This window comes from Neopelma chrysocephalum, unplaced genomic scaffold (genome assembly GCF_003984885.1).
Source record: "Neopelma chrysocephalum unplaced genomic scaffold, ASM398488v2 Primary Assembly neopelma1_88, whole genome shotgun sequence".
Taxonomy (NCBI): Eukaryota; Metazoa; Chordata; class Aves; order Passeriformes; family Pipridae; genus Neopelma; species Neopelma chrysocephalum.
Window position 1 is genome coordinate 850,047 of NW_020897750.1, and position 20,903 is coordinate 870,949.

At 38.8% G+C, this 20,903-nt stretch overlaps 1 protein-coding gene across 8 annotated transcripts in view; it reads left to right on the forward strand.

Moving 5' to 3' along the window:
* Window positions 1-20,903, forward strand: part of WDFY3 (WD repeat and FYVE domain containing 3) — a 167,971-nt gene that overhangs the window by 125,825 nt on the left and 21,243 nt on the right. For 3 of the 8 annotated variants that reach the window (XM_027692688.1, XM_027692680.1, XM_027692684.1), the window contains 20 exons: window positions 541-776; window positions 2,034-2,168; window positions 3,411-3,590; window positions 4,992-5,036; window positions 5,492-5,725; window positions 7,081-7,180; window positions 8,096-8,256; window positions 8,828-9,057; window positions 9,907-10,016; window positions 10,842-11,024; window positions 11,692-11,849; window positions 13,308-13,385; window positions 14,344-14,571; window positions 15,385-15,438; window positions 17,733-17,901; window positions 18,117-18,280; window positions 19,042-19,190; window positions 19,452-19,572; window positions 19,913-19,998; window positions 20,295-20,375. In XM_027692688.1, coding sequence (XP_027548489.1) covers window positions 541-776; window positions 2,034-2,168; window positions 3,411-3,590; window positions 4,992-5,036; window positions 5,492-5,725; window positions 7,081-7,180; window positions 8,096-8,256; window positions 8,828-9,057; window positions 9,907-10,016; window positions 10,842-11,024; window positions 11,692-11,849; window positions 13,308-13,385; window positions 14,344-14,571; window positions 15,385-15,438; window positions 17,733-17,901; window positions 18,117-18,280; window positions 19,042-19,190; window positions 19,452-19,572; window positions 19,913-19,998; window positions 20,295-20,375 — 2,902 coding nt within the window. The remainder of the gene's footprint in view (window positions 1-540; window positions 777-2,033; window positions 2,169-3,410; window positions 3,591-4,991; window positions 5,037-5,491; window positions 5,726-7,080; window positions 7,181-8,095; window positions 8,257-8,827; window positions 9,058-9,906; window positions 10,017-10,841; window positions 11,025-11,691; window positions 11,850-13,307; window positions 13,386-14,343; window positions 14,572-15,384; window positions 15,439-17,732; window positions 17,902-18,116; window positions 18,281-19,041; window positions 19,191-19,451; window positions 19,573-19,912; window positions 19,999-20,294; window positions 20,376-20,903) is intronic. The other 5 variants (XM_027692682.1, XM_027692686.1, XM_027692681.1 and 2 more) reach the window with 4 other exon arrangements.

Below are 20,903 nucleotides of genomic sequence, written 5' to 3' on the forward strand. Positions count from 1 at the left end.
ACAAAATAAGAGCACTTAATACCAACTGATTAATCACTAACAAAACATCTCAAATAAGATGCCCCTGAGACATCTTTGGAGAAAAATTAGCTACCCATAGACTTAAATGGGCCATGGAATTGCTGCTTGGTAATGTAAATCTGTAACTGAGATTAAGGTGATAACTTCCCTCTCAGCCAGCAAAATATCTTTTTTCAGAAGCTTGGGTATTTCAGAAGTCAGAAATTGTGGTCGCAGCCAGAAAATGGATCAGTGTGTTATAAGCAGTAGCATTAGGCAGTCTGTATGGAGCAGTGTCATTTATGTGGTACTGGAAGGCAATAATTTCTTTTTTTTTTTTTTGTTAAATAGTTTAAAAGAATTGAACATCTGAAGCAGAATGGTGTCATATGTGTGTGACAGTCTGTATGCACACATTCATTTTTTACAGCATCAATTTCTGAGGAGGCACCCTCTCAAGTTCACTACATGGGTAGGAGTGATCTTCACAGGCAATTCCCTCTTAACATTATTGTCTTTGTGTGTTGTTTTTCATCTTAGGGTTCAATGTGGGCAGGAGTGCTGGTGGCAGATCGACGGTCCGGGAGATCAACCGGGATGCTTGTCACTTCCCAGGCTTTCCTGTTCTGCAGTCCCTTCTCCCGAAGCACACTAATGTACCTGCACTCTATTTCCTTCTCATGGCCCTTTTCCTGCAGCAGCCAGTCACTGAACTGCCTGAAAACCTGCAGGTCAGTGCACCTGTCATCAGCAGCCAGTGTAATCAGGGTTGCCAGGTAGGGATTATCTAGTAAGATGTAAATGTAGTTCTGTCTGTCATGAAAGAAAATAACGGATTAACCAGACCCCCTCCTTCTTCTCTGCAGCTGACTCAGGGTGTGGTGTTTAGTGCTGAGCTCTCTGGGGTGGGAGGACAGGGTACCCTGGGAGTATGTGGAAGCCAGGCTGTTATGGCTTAGCCATCACTGGTGTCATTTTGGTCCGTTTCGGGGTCAGATGAGAACCAGATCCCTAGTTCAATCTGATGTGGTATAGGCATTGAAGGGGACATAATTTTTTGCATGCTTTCTTTGGTTGTGGGGTTTTTTTGTGGTTTTTAAGAAGTAGGGAGTTGTGTTAAAGAGGGTTCACAAGGTTACAGACAAAACAAGATAGCTTTTATTTCAAAAAGTCTCTGTGGGTTTTTTGGGGAGGCAAGCCAGTTGTTGCTAAAAAATGTTGGTTGCTCTTATTCTGAGCAGGTTGATTTTGGGCTTGTTTGAATTGTATGTAAATGAGTAGATATTATATAGTCTACAACAGAGTCCTAGAAGGCCTAGGGTAGTGCTTTATGATGAAAAACCACACTCGAGATAGACAAAGTGCCTGTTTAGAATGGATGCAGTGCTAACATTTATTTATCAGTGAGAACTGAAAAGTAAAAGTTTTCAGACCAGGTGGTATTCTGCCTGCCTGTATTCTCAAGAGCAGTACTTGACAGCACATGCATCACTGTGCTAACATGAAGTAAAGGCATGAAGCTCACTCATCTGTTTATAGCATTGAAGTATGACACTGTTAAATCAAAACTAAATTCTACTACTTAGTAGCACTCTTAATGCAGGAGGTGGGAGCTTTGTCCTGTTTTATTTTTTAAGTCATTTAATTATTTAGACTTGCTGGAAATTGCAACTTGATTTTTTTGTGTTGTTTGTTATCTTTTTTTTTTTCTTCTGTGGGATACCCTGTGGATTTTACTGCTAGATGCGAGAGAAGTAAACTGAGGGGATTGTGCAGCCTGTGTGCTCTTTTGTTTCAAAACACTTAAATACTTTGTGATGAATTGCAGTTACATTAGCCCATTGCTAAAAGAAATTTTCTTCAGTGACATGTGACTTTCATATGAAACTTATGGTGACAAAGTCTGGAGGATGCAGAACAATTTTCAGATACAGCCAAATGAGTGCATTGTATGTGTAATAAAAAGCAGTATCCCACTGCATAATAAAAAGGGATTATTTCATGTCTTCTTTCTTCTCTTTCACCTCTTACAGTTTGATTTAGACTCTATTTGGACATTCATATTTGGAGTTCCTGCCTCCTGTGGCACTGTTACCTCTTCAATACACAGTGTTTGCACAGAAGCTGCCTTCTTGTTGTTGGGAATGCTGAGGAGCATGCTGAATTCTGTAAGCATAAAAAAAAAATTTGCTTGTATTTGAATATTATGAGTTGAGTTTGCCATGTAGTGAAAAGCCAAATTAGAAAATTTTTTTGTGAAGTGTCACGACAAAACCAGCTGTGAGATAGGCTCACAGCCTACTTGGGTGAAAACTGTCATTTTAGTGGGTTATTCTATGTTACTTTTTTCCAGTGTCTGTGGAAATATTAGTGGCCACAAAAAGGCTGGGCTTTGTGTTTAGCTGCAATTGAAACAAAACAAGAAAGCAGAAGGATAAAATGTCCTTGGCAGAGATAATTGAATTTCTTTCCCAATTAACATCGTGGGGGCATGTTAGAGAGAGTATATTCCATCTGCTCAGAGCTATGAGAGTTGCAGGCTTTGTACATGAACCTTCCACATGCAGAGAAGTCCCCTGACTATGAATAGCCACATGCTGGAGGAAATGAATTTACTGCCAGAAAAATGTGTCATCTTCTCATCTTTGAATCTAATGTCAAGAGTACTGGAAGTTGGTCTCTCAGTGGGAAAATTCTGTATTTCCTTGAAGCTCGAGTGTGTTATCTGCTGAAAATTATCTCACAAAATGCTTTAAAAGCAGCACCTGTCTGGTTGTCTCCTGTTTGGTCGTCATGTGTTTGTGATGTGCTCCATTGCTTGCATGTTTCTCCCGTGCTAACATGTTTAGAAGCATCTTCTGGACATGTGTATTGGTTATGGCTTCATCACCTGCTGCAGGGCACATTCCTGTTGTCACATGGTCTGTCTCTTGCTGGTGACCTATTGTGGTGCTTGGTCACATGTTTGGTCGGGTGTTTATTGTATGGTGACATGCTTAGGCGTGTTCTGTCACATTGAGTCAGGTTTATGTTGGTGATGTGCTCAAACTCATTTTCTGTCACTCGTTTGATCAGTTATTAGGTCACATGTTCAGACAACTGTGTCTTCAGTCGGGTGTTCTGCCAAGTCCTTCAACACACATTGACATGTTCTCGATGTGCTTTTCACAGCTGGTCATGTGCTTGGCCCCCTATTCAATCCCTTACATCTGCTCTGCTTGAACGAGTGCTTGTCCATGTGGTTGATCACATTTGGCCCCATCTTTGATCACGTTACATCGTGTATGTCATGGCATGTTTGACAGTGTGTTTGATTGCATATTTGACCCTGCAGCTTCTCTTCCTTTCTGAAATAAGCATTCTTCAATTAGTGCTATCTGTGCTGATCTGGTGTTTGTTTTTCAACCCAGCCTTGGCAGTCAGAGGAGGAAGGCTCTTGGCTTCGAGAATATCCAGTCACCCTGATGCAGTTCTTTCGGTATTTGTATCACAATGTGCCAGACCTCATTTCCTTGTGGATGAGTCCAGAGTTCCTGTGTGCGCTGGCAGCAACAGTGTTCCCTTTCAACATACGACCTTACTCTGAGATGGTAGGAAATCCAACTATTGAGCTGTTTTGTTTTTCCCCTGAATGTTACTTTTGAGGATTTATCAGTCATAACTCACCCTGCAAAAGAGGGCATTGTCAAGGTTGGGCTGGACATTTTGTACTTGGGTTTTGGAGCTGAGAGAAGCGCGTGTTCAACAAGAAAGCATTTTAGGGGGAACATACACAACTTGTTTGTTTTCTAGTGGACCATTATTTTTAATTATATGAAAAATATTAGCTCAGATTTACAAAAGCTAAAAAGACTGAGTCAGCCTGTGCATTCAGCCCTCTGCTCTGAAGGATGTGATAAAATCTAAAACTTCTTTTATCTTCCGCTTCCCATTTCTGCTTTTGTGGTCTAACCACAAAACAGTGTTCTTACATTTCCTGGAACTTCTGAGTTCAAGCCAGGAGAGGGTGTGAATTCAACATTGCTGCCTGAAGTATTCTTTGAGCTTAGTGCCATTTACAAATAATACTATTTCTAGAATATGAATGGAAAGAAACAGGTACTGCTAGCCAACATCTAAAAGTAATTTTATTAAGAACATGGAAGGATAATTGGGCTACAGGTTGCCAAATGCTAGAACAATGGAGGGTATGATAAAACAGTTGAGGAAATACTTACTGGTGGCATGCTATCGTTTTGTCAATAAAAGTGGGAGATCATTTTTTAACAGAGCATGCTGATGAGTATCTCATGAAAAATAGGGGATTTTTTTGCTTTTATATTAACAGGAGCTTGGTCTCTCTCAAAAAAGTGCTACTTATGAACTAGTAATGCTGATTTGGCATTCACCTCTAGAATTTTTAGAGGAGCCTTGTGTCTCTCAGCAGATTTTATTTTAACTGCTAGATCCCTTGAAACTTTGTATAGCTGCTTGACAACTTGAGCTCTTCACAGTTTGAAGGCTCCCGTGACTCCAAATTGGTTTACTCCTCCAGCATTTCCCTCTGTCTAAATCAATCCCTTGTGAAATAGCTGAATAACAGCCAGGTTTCTGCAACAAAACATTATAATCCAAATTCAGCCTTGAGAGAAAATTCTTAACTGATCTTTCAGCTTTTCTGAGACAGCTATTAAAACTAGAAAGAACACATATTTGGAGTTCTCTTAGTTTCTTGGGAAAACTCTCCTACTAAAGCAGACCAAATGTCCAAAATGTTTGGTTGTTTCACATGTAAGCTGGCAATGGATAAGTTTGTTGAGGGAAATCATGTTGTACCTTCTTTCACTTGGAGGAGGGAGTTACATGAAAAGAGTCAGTCTCTTGGATTTGACAGCTTTCATTACTGTTTGTGCTTTTGTTGCAGTCCTCTTTAAGAGCTAGCCTCTCAAAGGTTTCTGTTCATCAGAAATGGGAAAGCTGTGGAGACCCTTTTTTTTTTTCTCTTTTTTTAGAGATTTTTGGGAAACCGGCTTACCCATAACTGCACTCTGATGAAGGTATCGTATTAAAAAAAGAAAAGGCTCAGTTACTTTTTTGTTTTCTGTTATGTAAGCTTGATGGCCTTTTTTTTAGTTGGTTTCTGTCTTGGTTTTATTTTAACTGCTTTAGTTAATAACTTTTCAAAACTTTTCTTTTTTTTTTTTTGCAATGAGAAAATTTATTTTTGCCAAGTATTTAGAAATTGCTCAAGTACTTCTGTTGGTCAGTGAATGTGAAATGTAACTCACACCAGTCTTCACTGATGATTGTTTGCCTTGGGAATCTGAAACTGGATGTTTCTCCTGTTGTGTATTAGGGAACTGATCCTGAACATCATAATCTTTTAAAAATGCTTCTTAAGAAGCAAAATATGAAGCGAAAAAGCCTTAGAAAGACAAGCAAATAATAGAAAAGTGAAAAAACTGCCATTAATTTGCTGATCTTTACAGTTTTAACATGCTCTTTTTCACAGGTCACTGATCTTGATGATGAAGCTGGGTCCCCAGCTGAAGAGTTTAAAGCCTTTGCAGCTGATTCTGGCATGAACAGGAGCCAGTCAGAATACTGCAATGTTGGCACCAAGACGTACTTAACTAACCATCCTGCCAAAAAGTTTGTGTTTGACTTCATGCGTGTGATGATAATTGATAACTTATGTCTCACACCAGCCAGCAAACAGACTCCACTGGTAGATCTTCTGCTAGAGGTAGAGTTTCTTTGGGTTTTGTGTTTCGTTTTGTTTTTATTATTTGAACTTATTGTGAAGTCGTAGCCTTGTTCAAGTTTTATTTTTGTGAAGTATGTTTCATTTGTTAAACACCTTTCCGACCATGACAGCTGTATTGACTTTGTCGAGAATATAAAATCCCTGCAGAAATATTAAGGTTTCTGTTTTATTCATATTAGATAAAAAGAAATGTTACCAAAGGTGCCAATTAGATAAAAAGACATATGGTGCCATATGCTATAAAACCTCACAAAATAACTGTGTTATCTTCCTGTAAATTGTCTTTTAAAGCTTGTTACACTTGATGAAAGCATCATCCTGTTAATGGTGAGACAGGGAGGTGAGGAGTTCAGTTACTGTTTAACTGCCCACACCTCCTTCAGACAGTGTATTTTGACATGTTCAGTTCACATCAGTTCTCACTCTTCCTTGACCTGCCTATTTGTCACCTCATCTTATGTGTTGCTGAGTCTCCCTGATCTTTTTTGAAAGCTGCAGGAATTTTAGACCATGCTTGTATATTTCCTAACAAATTTCCTGGGGCAATTAGGCACCTCTTTGCTGTCACAAAGCAAAAAATGAAATGTCAAAAGGTGCAGTTATCCACTGACATCAGGAGGTGTGTTTGAAACCATATTCAGTTGGTTGCCATTGCTTTACAGCTGTTTTAACTTGTTATCACTCATCAGTGTTACTGGCCCCCTAGAATAAAGAGAATTGGGTATGTAAACACTGCTAAACTTAATGCTGTATTGCTTTCTAGGACTGTTCAAGTGAATTGTTCAGTCAGGGGTGATCGTGTATTCACTGACCAACACAAGGTGATAAAGTCATTTTCCCCTTTAGTCTAGCCCATATATCTATTATATGACTTTATCAAGGCTGATTTAGTAATATGCAGAACCCCACACAGAAGTGATGATTGATTACATGTTTGATCTATCCCATTTACTCATATTTTACTGAAGGAGGGGTGACTGTGTGGACTGAGGAGATGACAGTTTAACCATATGTTTAACTATAGTTAGAGTTTTGTGCACCTTTTCCGAATGTGTTCTTTTCCAGTTCCTATTATGGCAGAAGATAAATGTACTGGATTTAAATAGGAATAATGCCTGCTCTGTAAGACTGCTTGCAGCCTATGTATCCTTGACATGCACGCCTACATTTTTAGATAAAGCCAAAACTTTTTACTTGGGACAGAATGTTAAGAGAAAATCAAAGTAGTTCACAAGAGCTGAGAAAAGAGGAAATCACCTAGGACAGCCTTCCTCTCCCTCTTTTTTTGCTCAGAGATATTAATTATCTGAATATTATCTTAATATCTTTTTCAGGCTTCCCCTGAAAGATCAACACGAACACAGCAGAAGGAGTTTCAGACGTATGTTTTGGATGGAGTGATGGACCACTTACTTGCAGCTGATGTTTTATTGGGTAATATAACAAACTTTAGTTATCAATCTATTGATTGGAACACAAGGTTTTGATTCTGTGACTTTTTCTTTTTTTGTTGTCCTGTTATTTTGCATCTTGATTGTCTTTATTTTTCTCTCTGCCCTTTTCTTTCCTTTGATGTGTAAATGGTGTTGCTGTCCTTGCATGTTCCCTCACTACCTTGATTGTGCCAAAGCTGTAAAATAGGTTATTCAAAAAAATAAATCTTTTGGATATAAAAGTCAGACAAATTGCAGTCACATCAGAAAGAACTGAAACTGGATCTTGCATAATCTGTCATGTCCTTATTACCTTAGTAGAGGATCTGGAGTTTGTGTCAATTTATCACAGGTTAAAAGTTAGCTTTGTTTCCATTCCCTGCTACTGTAGTTTTATTATGAAGGCAGCACCCCAGAAAAAAGGATTAGCATTCCATTGATAAATGGATAGGAAGAGAATTAGAAGCTTGTAACTTGGATGTCAGTAGAGTAGTCTGTTCCACCAGTGCATTCATTTAGATGATCAGGAAGGGGCCTGTAGGAGTGTGGCTGCTCAGGGGCCCAGTTGGATTTCATGGTGGCCTGCTGGACCTCCCAGGAGCTCTAGGTCTGCTCTGTCTCCATCCTAGGTGTCATGGGGCTGTATGCATTTCTGTTCAAAAGTGCTTGTAAGGCTCCCCATTTCTTGCCACAGCAGTGATTTGTCTTCCACTGGGTACAGTGCATTAATAAAATAAATCCAGAACCATGTTTGCTTACCATCAAAGCTTATTGTAGGGAAACCATGAGGTTTTAACTTTATCTTTGACTGAATCTCTTTTACAGAAGTCTAGAAAGCATAAACTAATGTAAGTGTATTTATGCAGATGGGTTTTTCTGATAAATGAAGAAAACTTTTGTGTTCTTTGTTACCTAGGGGAAGACGCATCTCTGCCTATAACGAGTGGAGGAAGCTACCAAGTGCTGGTGAACAATGTGTTTTATTTTACACAGCGTGTGGTAGATAAGCTTTGGCAGGGCATGTTCAACAAAGAATCCAAGCTTCTTGTGGACTTCATAATCCAGCTCATTGCACAGGTAACAGTGTTGTTCCATTAGCCTGCCTGCAAAACCATTTTTGAAGGTTAGGTTGAAATGCATGGAGTGGTGTCACTAAGCAACCTGCTAGTGACACATGTCAGGTCAGCATAGAAATATGCTTTTCTTCCCCAGGCTTCCTCTCTCTTTACTGAGCTTTCTTAGCTCATCTTGTCGGCGTGGAGTGCTTTGATATGGGCAGTTGAGTAAAAACTGCTCTCAGATGACATTATTTTTTAGAAATCCACCAAAATAAATATACCTTGCAGGAATTTTGGGAAGCTTCCTAAATTTACCTTAATGTTTTTGGAAAGCCAGTGTTCTCCTCATATACTTTTATTGGAGATTGTTAGAAGACTGTTACTGTTAGAAATCAGCAGCATCTTTATAGATGTTAAAATTATAAATGTATTATCATTAACGTAATTTTGGCCTTGAAATTCATGGAATTGACACTTTTGGTAAAATATCAATTGTGAAAAATGAGCATGGGTCAATTCAAGGGAAGATTTTGTGCCAGTAAAATGATTTTCTGCTGCTATCTGATCATGATTTTTTTACTCCCCATCAGTCAAAAAGAAGATCTCAGGGACTATCGCTGGATGCCATTTATCACTGCCTGAACAGAACCATCTTGTATCAGTTCTCAAGAGCACACAAAACTGTTCCTCAGCAAGTGGCTCTCCTTGATTCCCTAAGGGTCCTTACTGTGAATAGAAACTTAATTTTGGGACCTGGGAATCATGATCAAGAGTTCATCAGCTGCCTGGCTCACTGCTTGATTAATCTACATGGGGGAAGGTAAATATCTCAGACAGGAGTTCATTCCAGAACCAGGGCTGTGAAGTACGAAAATGTCCTGTTCTTTCTCAGTAATGGCACTCACCTTGAAAATACATCAGCAAATTCTGGATAACTGGTTGTAACTTTCCAGCCAGTGAATTACAAACAAGCTGAAGAGATTCATTTTGAAACAAAATCAGGTTTGAAGATCCTGGATATAGAGACGGTTTGTACGTCTTTTTACAGAGGTATTTTAAAATGCTGACAAGTGTTTATCTAACCATTTTGTTGTTATCCTTTTGTAATTTGAAATGTTTTAAAGATAGAAACACTGGTGCTAGGTAATTAATAAAGGGTCACATCACTTGATTTATTGCCTATTGAATCATTTCATACAAATTCTGTATCTTAGTACTCTTATGTATAGCATTGAGTAAGTCCAGTCATGCATTAAATCAGGTGTCCATGACAGATGCTGTAGACACCCACTTTTCTGCATTGCTTCAAATGCCAGCCTGGCATTTTCATTTGTTCTTTCCAAAAAGATGCACAACTTGTGTTTCATCCAAAGATACTTGGCAAGCATCATCAAACCCTGTTCTCTCTTTCTGGCCTCGTCTGTTTTGTGTTTCTTGAAATATCACCATCTTCCTCTAGTGACACCAGTGTCCATGGCATGTCATTTTTTCATAAACTTTCAGTTCAGCTTGTCAGAACTCAAGTGGACAGAAATGAAGATACCTTGCTGTAGTAGCATGTATTAGTCTTTGTGATACTGTTACAGGGGATCAAATGCTTTAGCTTAGTATGTTGTTGTTGTGTTGGTTTTTTTTTTCTGGTGGTTGTTAATTCATTGTGTGTTTGTAGCAATGTTGATGGGTTTGGATTGGAAGCAGAAGCCAGGATGACAACTTGGCACATTATGATCCCCTCTGATATAGAACCAGATGGAGTCTACAATCAAGATGTCAGTGAAGGTAATCTGAGAGTGACAAAGCCACAGATGTCTCATAATGGTGCTTCTGTATTGTCATCACTAATCTTTTACCTCAGTTACTCGGGGCAGGGGGCTAAGGGGGGTTTGTGTGTGTCACCCAGTTACTCTCTGGAAAGGTGTGTGGGCTATGTGTGTGTATAAAAATATATAAAACATTAATGAAAAGACACTTGGAAATACCAAGATAGACATATCCAGGATAAGTTAGTGTTTTGTTAAAGTAGTGAGAGCTATTTATTCTTGTCTGGACATGCACCAGAATTAGAAATACTGCATTATATGCACTGTGTTAAATGCAATAGAAAGTGGGTTGGTATAAACTATAAAATTATTATTTAGTGGCATCCTCAGGATCTTCCACTCAAAGGAAATGTATGAACTAGCTGTGGAAGAAAATATTCAGTGATTTCTTTTTTCTTACATATGTATGTTTAATATTTATGCATGTATGTACTTAGGCATACAGTCATGTAAAAATACTCAAGCATAATGTATGTATGAAAAACATACATATAGACACAGACTTCTGTAAGGTTTGTTTCAATCTCATTTTGTTAGTAGATGGATGTGGGAGATGAACCACAACTAATCAGAGCCAGTGTTTCAAATTCACGGGGGAAAAATGGCCAAAGTTAATTGATAGCATATTAATGGCAAAAAAAGACAGTCATGACATTTCACATGTCATGCAAGAGGGGAAGAAACTAGAGTATAATTGCAGAAATTATTCATTTCACTACTGTAAAAATACCAGTTGTGTAAGCACTGTAGAGAGCTTGCTGTTTGTGATCTTGTACTTACACAGGTCGCCAGCTTCTTTTAAAAGCCATAAACAGAGTGTGGACAGAGCTTATCCACAGTAAAAAACAAGTTTTAGAAGAAGTTTTCAAAGTGACTCTGCCTGTCAATGATCGTGGCCAAGTGGACATAACAGTTGCAAGACCTTTTATTGAGGAAGCAAGTTTAAAGTGTTGGCAAAATCATTTGGGTGAGTATAACTGAGGATTCGTTTGTCCTGAATGGTAGATTTCCTAGGAGTGAACCTGGCAGGGAGGGGGACCCCTCTTGAGCGTGTCTGGATGCAGCCTGCAAACTCTTGGTCTAGTGATAAGATTGGAAATGGGCGACTGAGTGGTCCTTCTCTAGCAGCAGTGATGCTATAGCTACTTCTTGGCTCAGAAATCTGTTCAGCATAGGAAGCAGTGTTCCAGGAAAAGGACCTGGGAATCCTGGTGGACAACAAGTTAAGCACAAGTTAGTTCTGTGCCCATATAATAAAGAAGGTCAACTGATGCTTGATTGAATTAGCAAGAGTTTAGATAGCAGATAATAAAGTGCCATAGATGTGACTCCTTTGATGATTACACAGTTCTGAGGTAATTGAGGTTAACCTGGATGTATGCAAAGAATTTCTGGAAACCTTCTGGAACCTTCTGGAATGTTTGTTTTTGCAGTCTCTGTATTTCTAAGTGTGCTTTGTCCCTGGCTGATGTTTGCTCCCTTTTCCAGTATCTCCCTGATAGTGTATTTGCAGAGTTTGGAGTTAGACCTTTTTGAAGCAACAGAAAAGGTTGGGTTTTTTTTTAAAAAACCAACTATAATGGGGGGGCGGTGTGGAAATACCTAAAAAGTGCTCCCAACACTTTGTTTTTCAGCTCATGAGAAGAAATGCATCAGTAGAGGGGAGGCTTTGGTTCCAACCACACAGTCCAAACTTTCACGAGTTAGCAGTGGCTTTGGCCTCTCTAAACTAACTGGTTCCAGGAGAAACCGCAAGGAGAGTGGGCTGAATAAACACAACCTCTCTACACAGGTAATTTCTGTCAATTAATAACTTGCAGTCTAAAATCCAGCAGTGTATGTTCAGGACTTTTGATAAATATCCCAATGGAGGGAATCTTGCGGAGTGTGTAGTAGTATCTGGTGCTTGGTTTTCTTTCCCTTTTTTGACTGTCCAGACTGGGCATCTTGCTGCTGTGTGTCCTCATCTACTAGGTCCATCTGCATATCTGTAACATTAAGTCAAGAGTTAAACTTTTTGTTGTTGGTGAGACTGCTCAGATGCTTCTGGATACGTGTGTGCTTTATGGCTTTGCTAGTCTGGGTCTTCAATTCAGTTTGCACTACTGCACTGAAATGGAAGCTGTGAGGCAAATGTTTGCCCTCTTTTCCATCCTGCCCTCAAGATTATGTGATTTAGGAGTAATCCCTGTATGACCATGCATGTATCATGACCAAACAAATGCTGCTTTGTGCTGTTTTTATTGTGCTACAAAGAAGAGTTCAGCAAAGCAATATGTGATGGTAGAAGTGGACATTAGCTTTACAAACCTGCTTGCTTAAAAAATATAATTTAAAAAGAAGTCCAGAGCAGAGTAGCACAGCAGTGGTGCTGGCGCTCTCAGTAGAAATGTACCTAATGGGGCAGTGCAAAGAGTGTAAAATATTTGGAGCATTGAAAACAAAGGAAAGAGGGGTTTGAAAGTTTTGGAGGATTAAGTTCTAGTTATATTTAGTACTTGAAACACTGGGGACATGTTGGTTCAAGGTGTATTCCTGTCACAAGGAAATGTTTAACTCCCATTGACTTAATCTGAGTTTGTGTCCTCTGGAAAAAACGTGTTCCTAGTTTTCTTTTTGATCTGCAAACTAGCCAATAGGTTTGATAAAACAGAGAATTCTCAGTGCTCTGTCCTTTTCCTGGTGAGCAGGCATACACTGAAAGTGAAAGGGAAGAAACTCACAAAGAGCTGATGGGAACTGTTGCTGACTGTGTCAGTAGAGGAAGCATTAATTGAAAACAGGCATATTGTGGGACAGAGTGAGGAGGTTTGGGTATCTTGAGGATTTCCAGCAAACAAGGGAGCATCCACAAAATATTACTTATAAGGAAACAGGGAAAAGTAGTAATATTTGTCAGTGCCAATCTTTGGCTGTTTGGGAATGTTCTGAGCTGTTAGTCATGTGTTTCAAATATTTTCCAAATGTCTGCCAGGTTTTTTTTTTAAAGGATATTCCTACACGTAATTTTATCCCCTTTAGAAAAAGGAACAAAATGAGAAAACACCGAACAAAAACTTAAATATTGCTGTGTGCAGCAGTTTGAAATTCATCATCTAAGTAATTTTTTTAAAGAAACTATTATTTGCAAGCAAGTTTAGCAAGGTGATGAATTCATACACCTTTTCATACACATTTATTCGTACACATTTTCATTCAAACAAAATCTTTATAAAGTGTCATTCTGTCTGTTCTCTTTTCTTTGTATTAGGAAATTTCCCAGTGGATGTTTACTCACATTGCAGTGGTTCGGGACCTGGTTGATATGCAGTATAAAGAATACCAGGAGGTATGATGGCTTAGAGGATTAATTACCTGACACTGCTACTTTGGTCTGTTAGGTTATGCCAATGCCATTTCTCATCATGGGGCTTGTAAAATATTGGCTTGTCATAGGTGAAACACTTGAATGTTTAGATACAGTTGTTATTTTTAAGGGGTTTTTAAGTGCAGTCAAATAAACAAAGGAGGAAACTCATTTTGATCTGGTTGTAAAGTCTTGTAAAGAAGCTTAAATTGTCTTTCCTTAGAAATGTAAAGAAAAAATAAAACAGGGAACAAAAAGAGAGAGATTGGAAATATGCTGTCTTTCTAAAACATTGTACAAAAGTAAGAGATGTGGAGAAGCATAAAATTTTCTGGTATCATGCAGTGATAATATGGCTGCTCTGTGCTTTCCAGAATGAAATTGTTGCACCCTGTGGTTTCTTCCAGACATTCTCAAAGACATTTGGTTCAAAGTAGTTGCTGAGCTGCGTGCTTATATAAATCTTAAGAAATCAACTTCTGGGAGAAACAAGTCATTGAAAGCAATTAGTTAAAAAAAACAACCAAACTACTCTGCTTCACTAAACTCGTCTCTGCAGTGCAAATATAGGCAGGAAGACCTCCAGAACAATTTCATTCTTAAAATCCTTTTCCAAATTCAAAGTGGTTTGGTGTTAACATTTCTTTCATGTTTGCCATTTAGAAATAGATTCAAGTAACAATGCAAACCAAAAAGCAGAGCTTTTACCTTCTTCTTTTCTTTTTTTTCTTTTTTTCCCCCCCTTTTTTTTTTTATTTTAAGAAGATTACAGTATGACCCCTGCTTTTATGGTAACTGACACCACAAATACTAGAAAATGGTGCTGGAATTATGACTTACTACTTGTTTTTCTGTAGTGTGGTGGAAATGTCTCTGCTCATATCAGAGACAGGTTTAAAAGCCTCGCTCCTGATTCATTTACGAATGTCTTTGTGTTCAGCGTCAGCAGAATGCATTAAAATACGTGACAGAGGAGTGGTCTCAGATTGAATACGAGTTACTCCGAGAGCGAGGTTTGTGGGGTCCCCCCATTGGCTCCCATCTGGACAAGTGGATGTTGGAGATGACTGAGGGTCCCTGCAGAATGAGGAAAAAGATGGTGCGAAATGACATGTTTTATACTCAGTATCCCTACATGCCTGAAGCTGAGCAAGAAACAAACTTGCTGGTAAGTGTTCAAGAGTTTGTGATGGGTAGTTTTATGTCCTGCTTCAAAATCTATTTATATAAGTTTTTCTTAAGAGATGTATTGTGCTCTGTTGGTATTACGTGGTATTCTGTCTGTATGTCCTAAATGCTTGCTAAAGTCCAGGTGTTCCTCATAGTGTAATTAGGGAAGGGACTGAATCACTTGGCTCAAAACTAAACGAACTTGAAGATTAGCAATTGCTACATCACATGAGGTATGCTGAGTGTTCCTTCCAGCAAACAACACAGGCACCTTCACAAGCCTCTAGAGGCTGAGAAGTACCATAACTATGGGAGATTTCAGTCTGAGCTCTCGTCCTTATTCTAGATAATGTGGTAAACAGGGGTCTGGGAAAAAAAAAAAAAAGGAAAAAAACCAAACAGGATACGGGCCTTGGTCTGTGAAATGTACTTTCACCCATCTGTGATTATGAAGGTGAGCTGTGTAGCAGAAATGTGTGTGGCCTTTGAAAGCTTGGCAGTTAGCTCCTTTTCATTTTGGAGCACAGTTTTTAAGAAATGGAGCAGTCTGTATTGTGTCTTTTTAAGGTATATGTATATGCATGCAGGAATTTTTTCCTCAAATTAAGCCTGAGTGTCAAAGTACTTAAAACAAGTCAGTCATAGCAGTCAGTCAGTTTTAAACCATCAGGTATATTTTGTCTGCTTGTGATCTGACACACAGTAGCTGTGGTGACAGTCTAGTTCACATGAAGTAGAGAACATGCCATCATGCATTCTTCTCAAAAGTGTTCTTTCTCTGTTGCTTATGTAATTGATGCCCTGTTTTCAGTCTGACTTCTCAAGTAGACTTCCTGAGACACCTGATGATACCATTCCTCAAAAGGTAAAGAAACAAGTACACTGACTGAAAGAATGTAAAATAAATACAACTTTTTTTCCTCCTGCATGTTAGGCAACCTTAACAAGGCTTCTACATTTGGCTTTCAACTTGCTCTTTCAGTACATAATTCCAGGCCTAAAGGTTTTTTCAGTAATCACATTAGAAGACGTTACTGTGCTTTCCTCAACCTTCACCTAATAAAACTTTCTGTAGATCTTACCTTCTTTGCTGCACACTAACAGGCTGTGTTGGGCTGTGCTACCACTGTTCTCACTGTGTGAAGTGTTGTGGCTTTGGGATCTGAACTAATGGTCGGTGGAACACGTTTAGTAATGGGCAACACGATCACTGGGAAGCACTTAGTGGGAAAGTGTTTCTTTCTAAGAGAGGATCTGGTGAGCATTTTTTCTCCTTTTTGACCATAATGGGCTGTAACAGGCCTACTTCTGTTAAAGTCCTTATTAATTTTGTCTTAGCTGGCTCTTCTCAGTTTTACTATTAATGAAATATACATATTTGTTTAAAAAGTGTGAATCCTGCCTTGAAAAGACCTGCTTGGAAGTGGCTTTTCTGCAGTATTACTCTTTTCAGTATTATGTGCTTCTCTGTTAATTAGATTTGCAGTCTTGCCCATCACTAAGTACAGTGTGTAATGTGCATTCACCCCTTTTCAATTACCGTCAACAAAAAACTAATGCATATAAATGGAAGTAATTCTATTATTCTAATATAAATTGTTACTGTTGTCCTTTCTTCATCTTAGCAGTGCTATTTAGGATTTCTCTTTCTAGGCTATACATAAATTATTTCCAGAGGCGTTTTAAGCATTGTCTGAGTGGCATTTTTGTGGTGATAAGGAGTGAAGACTTGGTTGAACATAAGTGAGCAAATTAGATCACAGTGCCTTAAGTTTTTTATTTCAGGAACAGCCAGTTTTACATGAAATAATAAATCTCCATCTTGCTGATCTTAATCACTTCGTCACCCCAAGCATCAACTTGTAATAAAATTAGTTTGATTTTTTTTTTTTATGAGTCGTTTAGTTTCCCACTATACTATCATACAGTTAAACACAAAAAACCCCAGTAATTTCTTATTTTATGTATGTCCAGTTAATACTGCAAAAGGGGAGAAGGGAAGATCTTGACTTAAATGGCAGTGATATTGTACAATTCTGCATAATGTAAAGCACTGAACTGGATTTGTAATAATAGTATTTTGTCATTATCCCAACCTAATTTTGAAATTCATGGGAGATAATGCTGCAAAACAAAAAAAAATTATTGTGATGGAGAACTGAACAAATTGTAAAAACTTTCTAGAGTTTGAGTGTGGGGTTAAACAGTGGTCAGAGAAGAAAATTTCCAACTGCAGTATAAAATCAATGGGTTTTTCATCCGTGTGTTTCAGTTTTGGAAAGACCCTTGGCTCTCTAATAACACTTTTATCTTCACCTATATTTCCTGTGATCATTCTGACATATTAATTGTCCTCATTTAGTTCTTCTGAATGTTGCCTCCATAATCAAGTGAGGAACATAAGAATTAGCCTGTGATGGGGAATGGGATGGACAAAGAGGGGAAACACACCACAGACACACAAAAAAATTCCAAACCAAAACAGCAAACCCTCAGCAAAACAAAAACCCCCAAATGAAAAGACCAAAAACACCACCCAAAGATACAAACAGCGCTCAAAGAATTGCTTCAGTTAAATGCATACTTTTGTGCCAGTCTCCTGCCCATGAACCATAAGAATCTTTACCACAAAAAGGAACAACTGAATTAGTGAAGAATTTTTGAACCTTAAAGCAGAGCCCTTTAGTGCTTTTAGTTCATATCAACTTCCACATATCTATATCTTTCCTTGAGGCAATTTTCTATTCAAACTATTGCCTTACAAAGAAGTCAGCTGTCTAACAAATAAGCTGCATATGTTGTAGGGAGTTATGAAAAGCGACGAAATGGCCATCTGATCAATCAGTTTTAAGCACAAGAATCCCAGCCTTTCACGTCAGTTCATAACATACTGGCCACACTTCTTATTTCCCATGTTGTAGGTTTATCTGCAGGCTTTTCTGCAACCCCACTATTACTTGAGTGGCTTAGTAGCTGCCTTGCAAATTAGCTGACAGATCAGGTCTCCTGAGGAGTCCCTGTTCTGTATATGTGTTGGTGTATGACTGAGCACGCACAAAGCACTTGATGGGCATGCACTGTGCTGCACCCCGTGTTCCTGAAACACCTTCACTGAGTGAGGAGTTGACTGACCAAGCAATTTCTTCAATTATTTCCAAGAAACCTGCTCGTTACCGAAGAGCCATAAGCTATGACAGCAAGGAGTACTACATGCGCCTGGCTTCTGGAAACCCTGCAGTCTTCCAGGATGCTATTGAAGAGAATACAGTGGGTGAAACAACTCAGCAGGAGCCAGAACATGGGGAGGACACTATTGCAAGAGTCAAAGGTTAGATCATTTGGTTTGTCCCGAACTGTTTTCTTGAAATTTATCTGCCTTTATATCTTCTCATGCGTTTGCGTAAAGATAAGCATAAGGAACCTGTAGGACTCTTGTTTTTCTGTCTTTGCATTGGGTCAGTAATTTGAAAGATGATAGGTTTTGTGAAGTTGATTTTTTACGTTTCGGGGTTTTATTTATCTGTCTCTCTTCTTCTTTTCCAGGCCTGGTGAAGCCTCCATTGAAACGATCTCGCTCTGCTCCTGATGGAGGAGATGATGAGAACCAGGACCAGTCACAGGATCAAATTGTTGAGGGGAGTTCGATTGATGAAGAGGAGAAGACTGACAATACAACTTTGCTTCGACTTCTTGAAGAAGGAGAGAAGGTACTGTGTACTTCAAACACACTAAGAACTTACTGCATTGGAATTTCTGCATTACATGTCACAAGCATGAATAATGTCCTGTATAACTTGCCTGATCCGCAGCTGAATTTGCTGTATATTTCATTAGTTTCTTCCTTGAAGAAGCCTTGTGGGCTTTGGTTCAAAGAGATCCTGACCCTGAAAACCCTGTACTGGGAACATTGTTTTTTTTTTAACTTCTACCTAAAAGGGAAAAACGAACACATCTTGAAATGAAAGCTATGAGCTATCCCATGCTTGGAATATAGTTTCAGCTTATTGAGTCTGGACAGAAAATACACAGAAAATATGAATGCTGAACTTGGCCCACTGTCTATAATTAATTGTTCTCTTCATTAGAATGAAAAAGATTGATAACTAGTATTTTATCCCCAAGAACAACTTTGATTTACCATGCTGTATATTTAGACTTTGTCCATTTGAAGTATACCAGTAAATACAGTTGTGATTATAGTTGAGTGGTCTACAGGTTCTGAAATATGTTCAGGAAGCATAGTGCAAGTGGATAAATTGGTAAATAGGTAAATCTATATCATACTGAGAAGAATTTCTTTAACTCCCTCCCCAGTTGCTAGTTGCAGGCATTATCTCTGATTAAGGGAGAAAATGACAGGATTTTTGCTGTATCCAAGTGATAAAGGTCTGTGGCTTGTTCTAACAAGGCAGTGGTCTGAGCTGAGCTCATTAATGGGTTTTCCCTAAGTGTTTGCCTTTGATTACAGATCCAGCACATGTACCGCTGTGCCCGGGTCCAGGGCCTTGACACCAGCGAAGGGCTGCTGCTCTTTGGGAAGGAGCACTTCTATGTCATTGACGGATTCACCATGACAGCCACCAGAGAAATACGGGACATCGAGACGCTGCCTCCTAAGTGAGTGGATTAACAGAGTTTCCTCAGTCTTTAATAGCTGAGCAAGAAGTATTTGAGATTTTTGAGGAGTCAACTGCGAAACAATGTAAGGTGCAGGAAGACCTCAGGTGCAATTTTCTCTGTGCTTATAAATTGCTCAGTGTAGTATGGTATATTGCGAAAATCAGATTTTTCTGTAACTAGACTCTTACAAATTAAGAGAATAATTCTTTTAATTTCTTTTTAATCACTTCTCTCTTGCCTGTTTATGGTGATTTACAGGATGCATGAGCCAATCATACCTAGAGGAGCAAGGCAAGGTCCAAGCCAGCTCAAAAGAACTTGCAGCATTTTTGCATATGAAGATATCAAGGAAGTGCATAAAAGGAGATACCTTTTGCAGGTAACTTGGACACTATATTTGGATTGAGGAGACTACTTTGAAGTTTTGTGACAATGTTGTCATTTTTAAAAGGTAAAATCAGTATGTAACTCGTCAGTATTTGGAAAGTGAAACTATTCACTGTGTTGAAGTGTTTAAGTTGGGCATCCTTGTTGGCTCGCCCTGGTTATTGTGTGTGTCAGTGAATATAAGTGGTCCAAAAATAAGACATCTGGCTGCACTAAGCAAAGTCTGCTTCTCCCTAACTTGGTGCCAGATGTAATATGACTAAGCTGGTCTGCACCTGACCTCCAGAGATGACAAGTTAGTGTTGACATGGGTTTGTCCTCTTTGTTTTCAGCCAATTGCAATTGAAGTTTTCTCAGGAGACGGACGAAACTATCTTCTAGCTTTCCAAAAGGGCGTTCGAAACAAAGTTTATCAAAGGTATTGTAAAATAAGTTGGAAGATTTAATATGAGTATTTGCAAATATCTGCATTGAGCCATTTTTGATGCCTGGTAGCACCTCAGTGCTGCACGAAAGAACCACTAGAAGGCGCTAAATGCCTTCAGTGAGACATCTGTCGTTTGATTTTGTTGAAGATGTTCTGTAGCAGACTCACAACAAAGTCTGTAACGGTACTAAATAAACTCTGATTCTCAGGAGATGACAGAAGAAGACAGAAGAAGATGACCCAGGACAGAAACACTAATTGTAATCTCCTTTTCACTGCTGATGCAGGTTTCTGGCTGTGGTGCCATCTCTGACCGACAGCTCGGAGTCAGTGTCTGGGCAGAGGCCAAACACCAGCGTAGAGCAAGGGTAGGTGACTGTTCCTCTCAAGCTCTAGAGCTCATCAGTTTCCAATAAATGACACTTGCATTAACGTCAGGATTATCCAGGGAGTTCTGCAACCTCCATTTATAATTGGGCATCACCAAAATAAGTAACTAATGATGATGTGCTCCAGTTACTTTTAAGTGTATTTAAAACAAAGACACAAACAAAATGACACAAAATGTCAAAATTAAACAAATGGCAAACAAAATGTCATTGGCAGCATTGGTGTATCCTCGTACTAGTTAATATAGAGTTTCAGGATTAATGTTGTCAGTATGCAGATACATTCTGAAAAGAATTAGAGTGCTGAAGCCATTAGATTTGTCCAAGTTCTTAGAAATATTTTATGCATCAGGCACCACTGGCACTGAATTGCATGGTTAACATGCATAATTTTTACAGTATGTGTTTAGAAGTAAAAACGAATACTGCTAAAGACCCATTTTTCTAATTGTTGCAATTTACAAGTTTTTTTTCTTGAAACTTTGGCTTGTCTTGTGTAGATGTAAC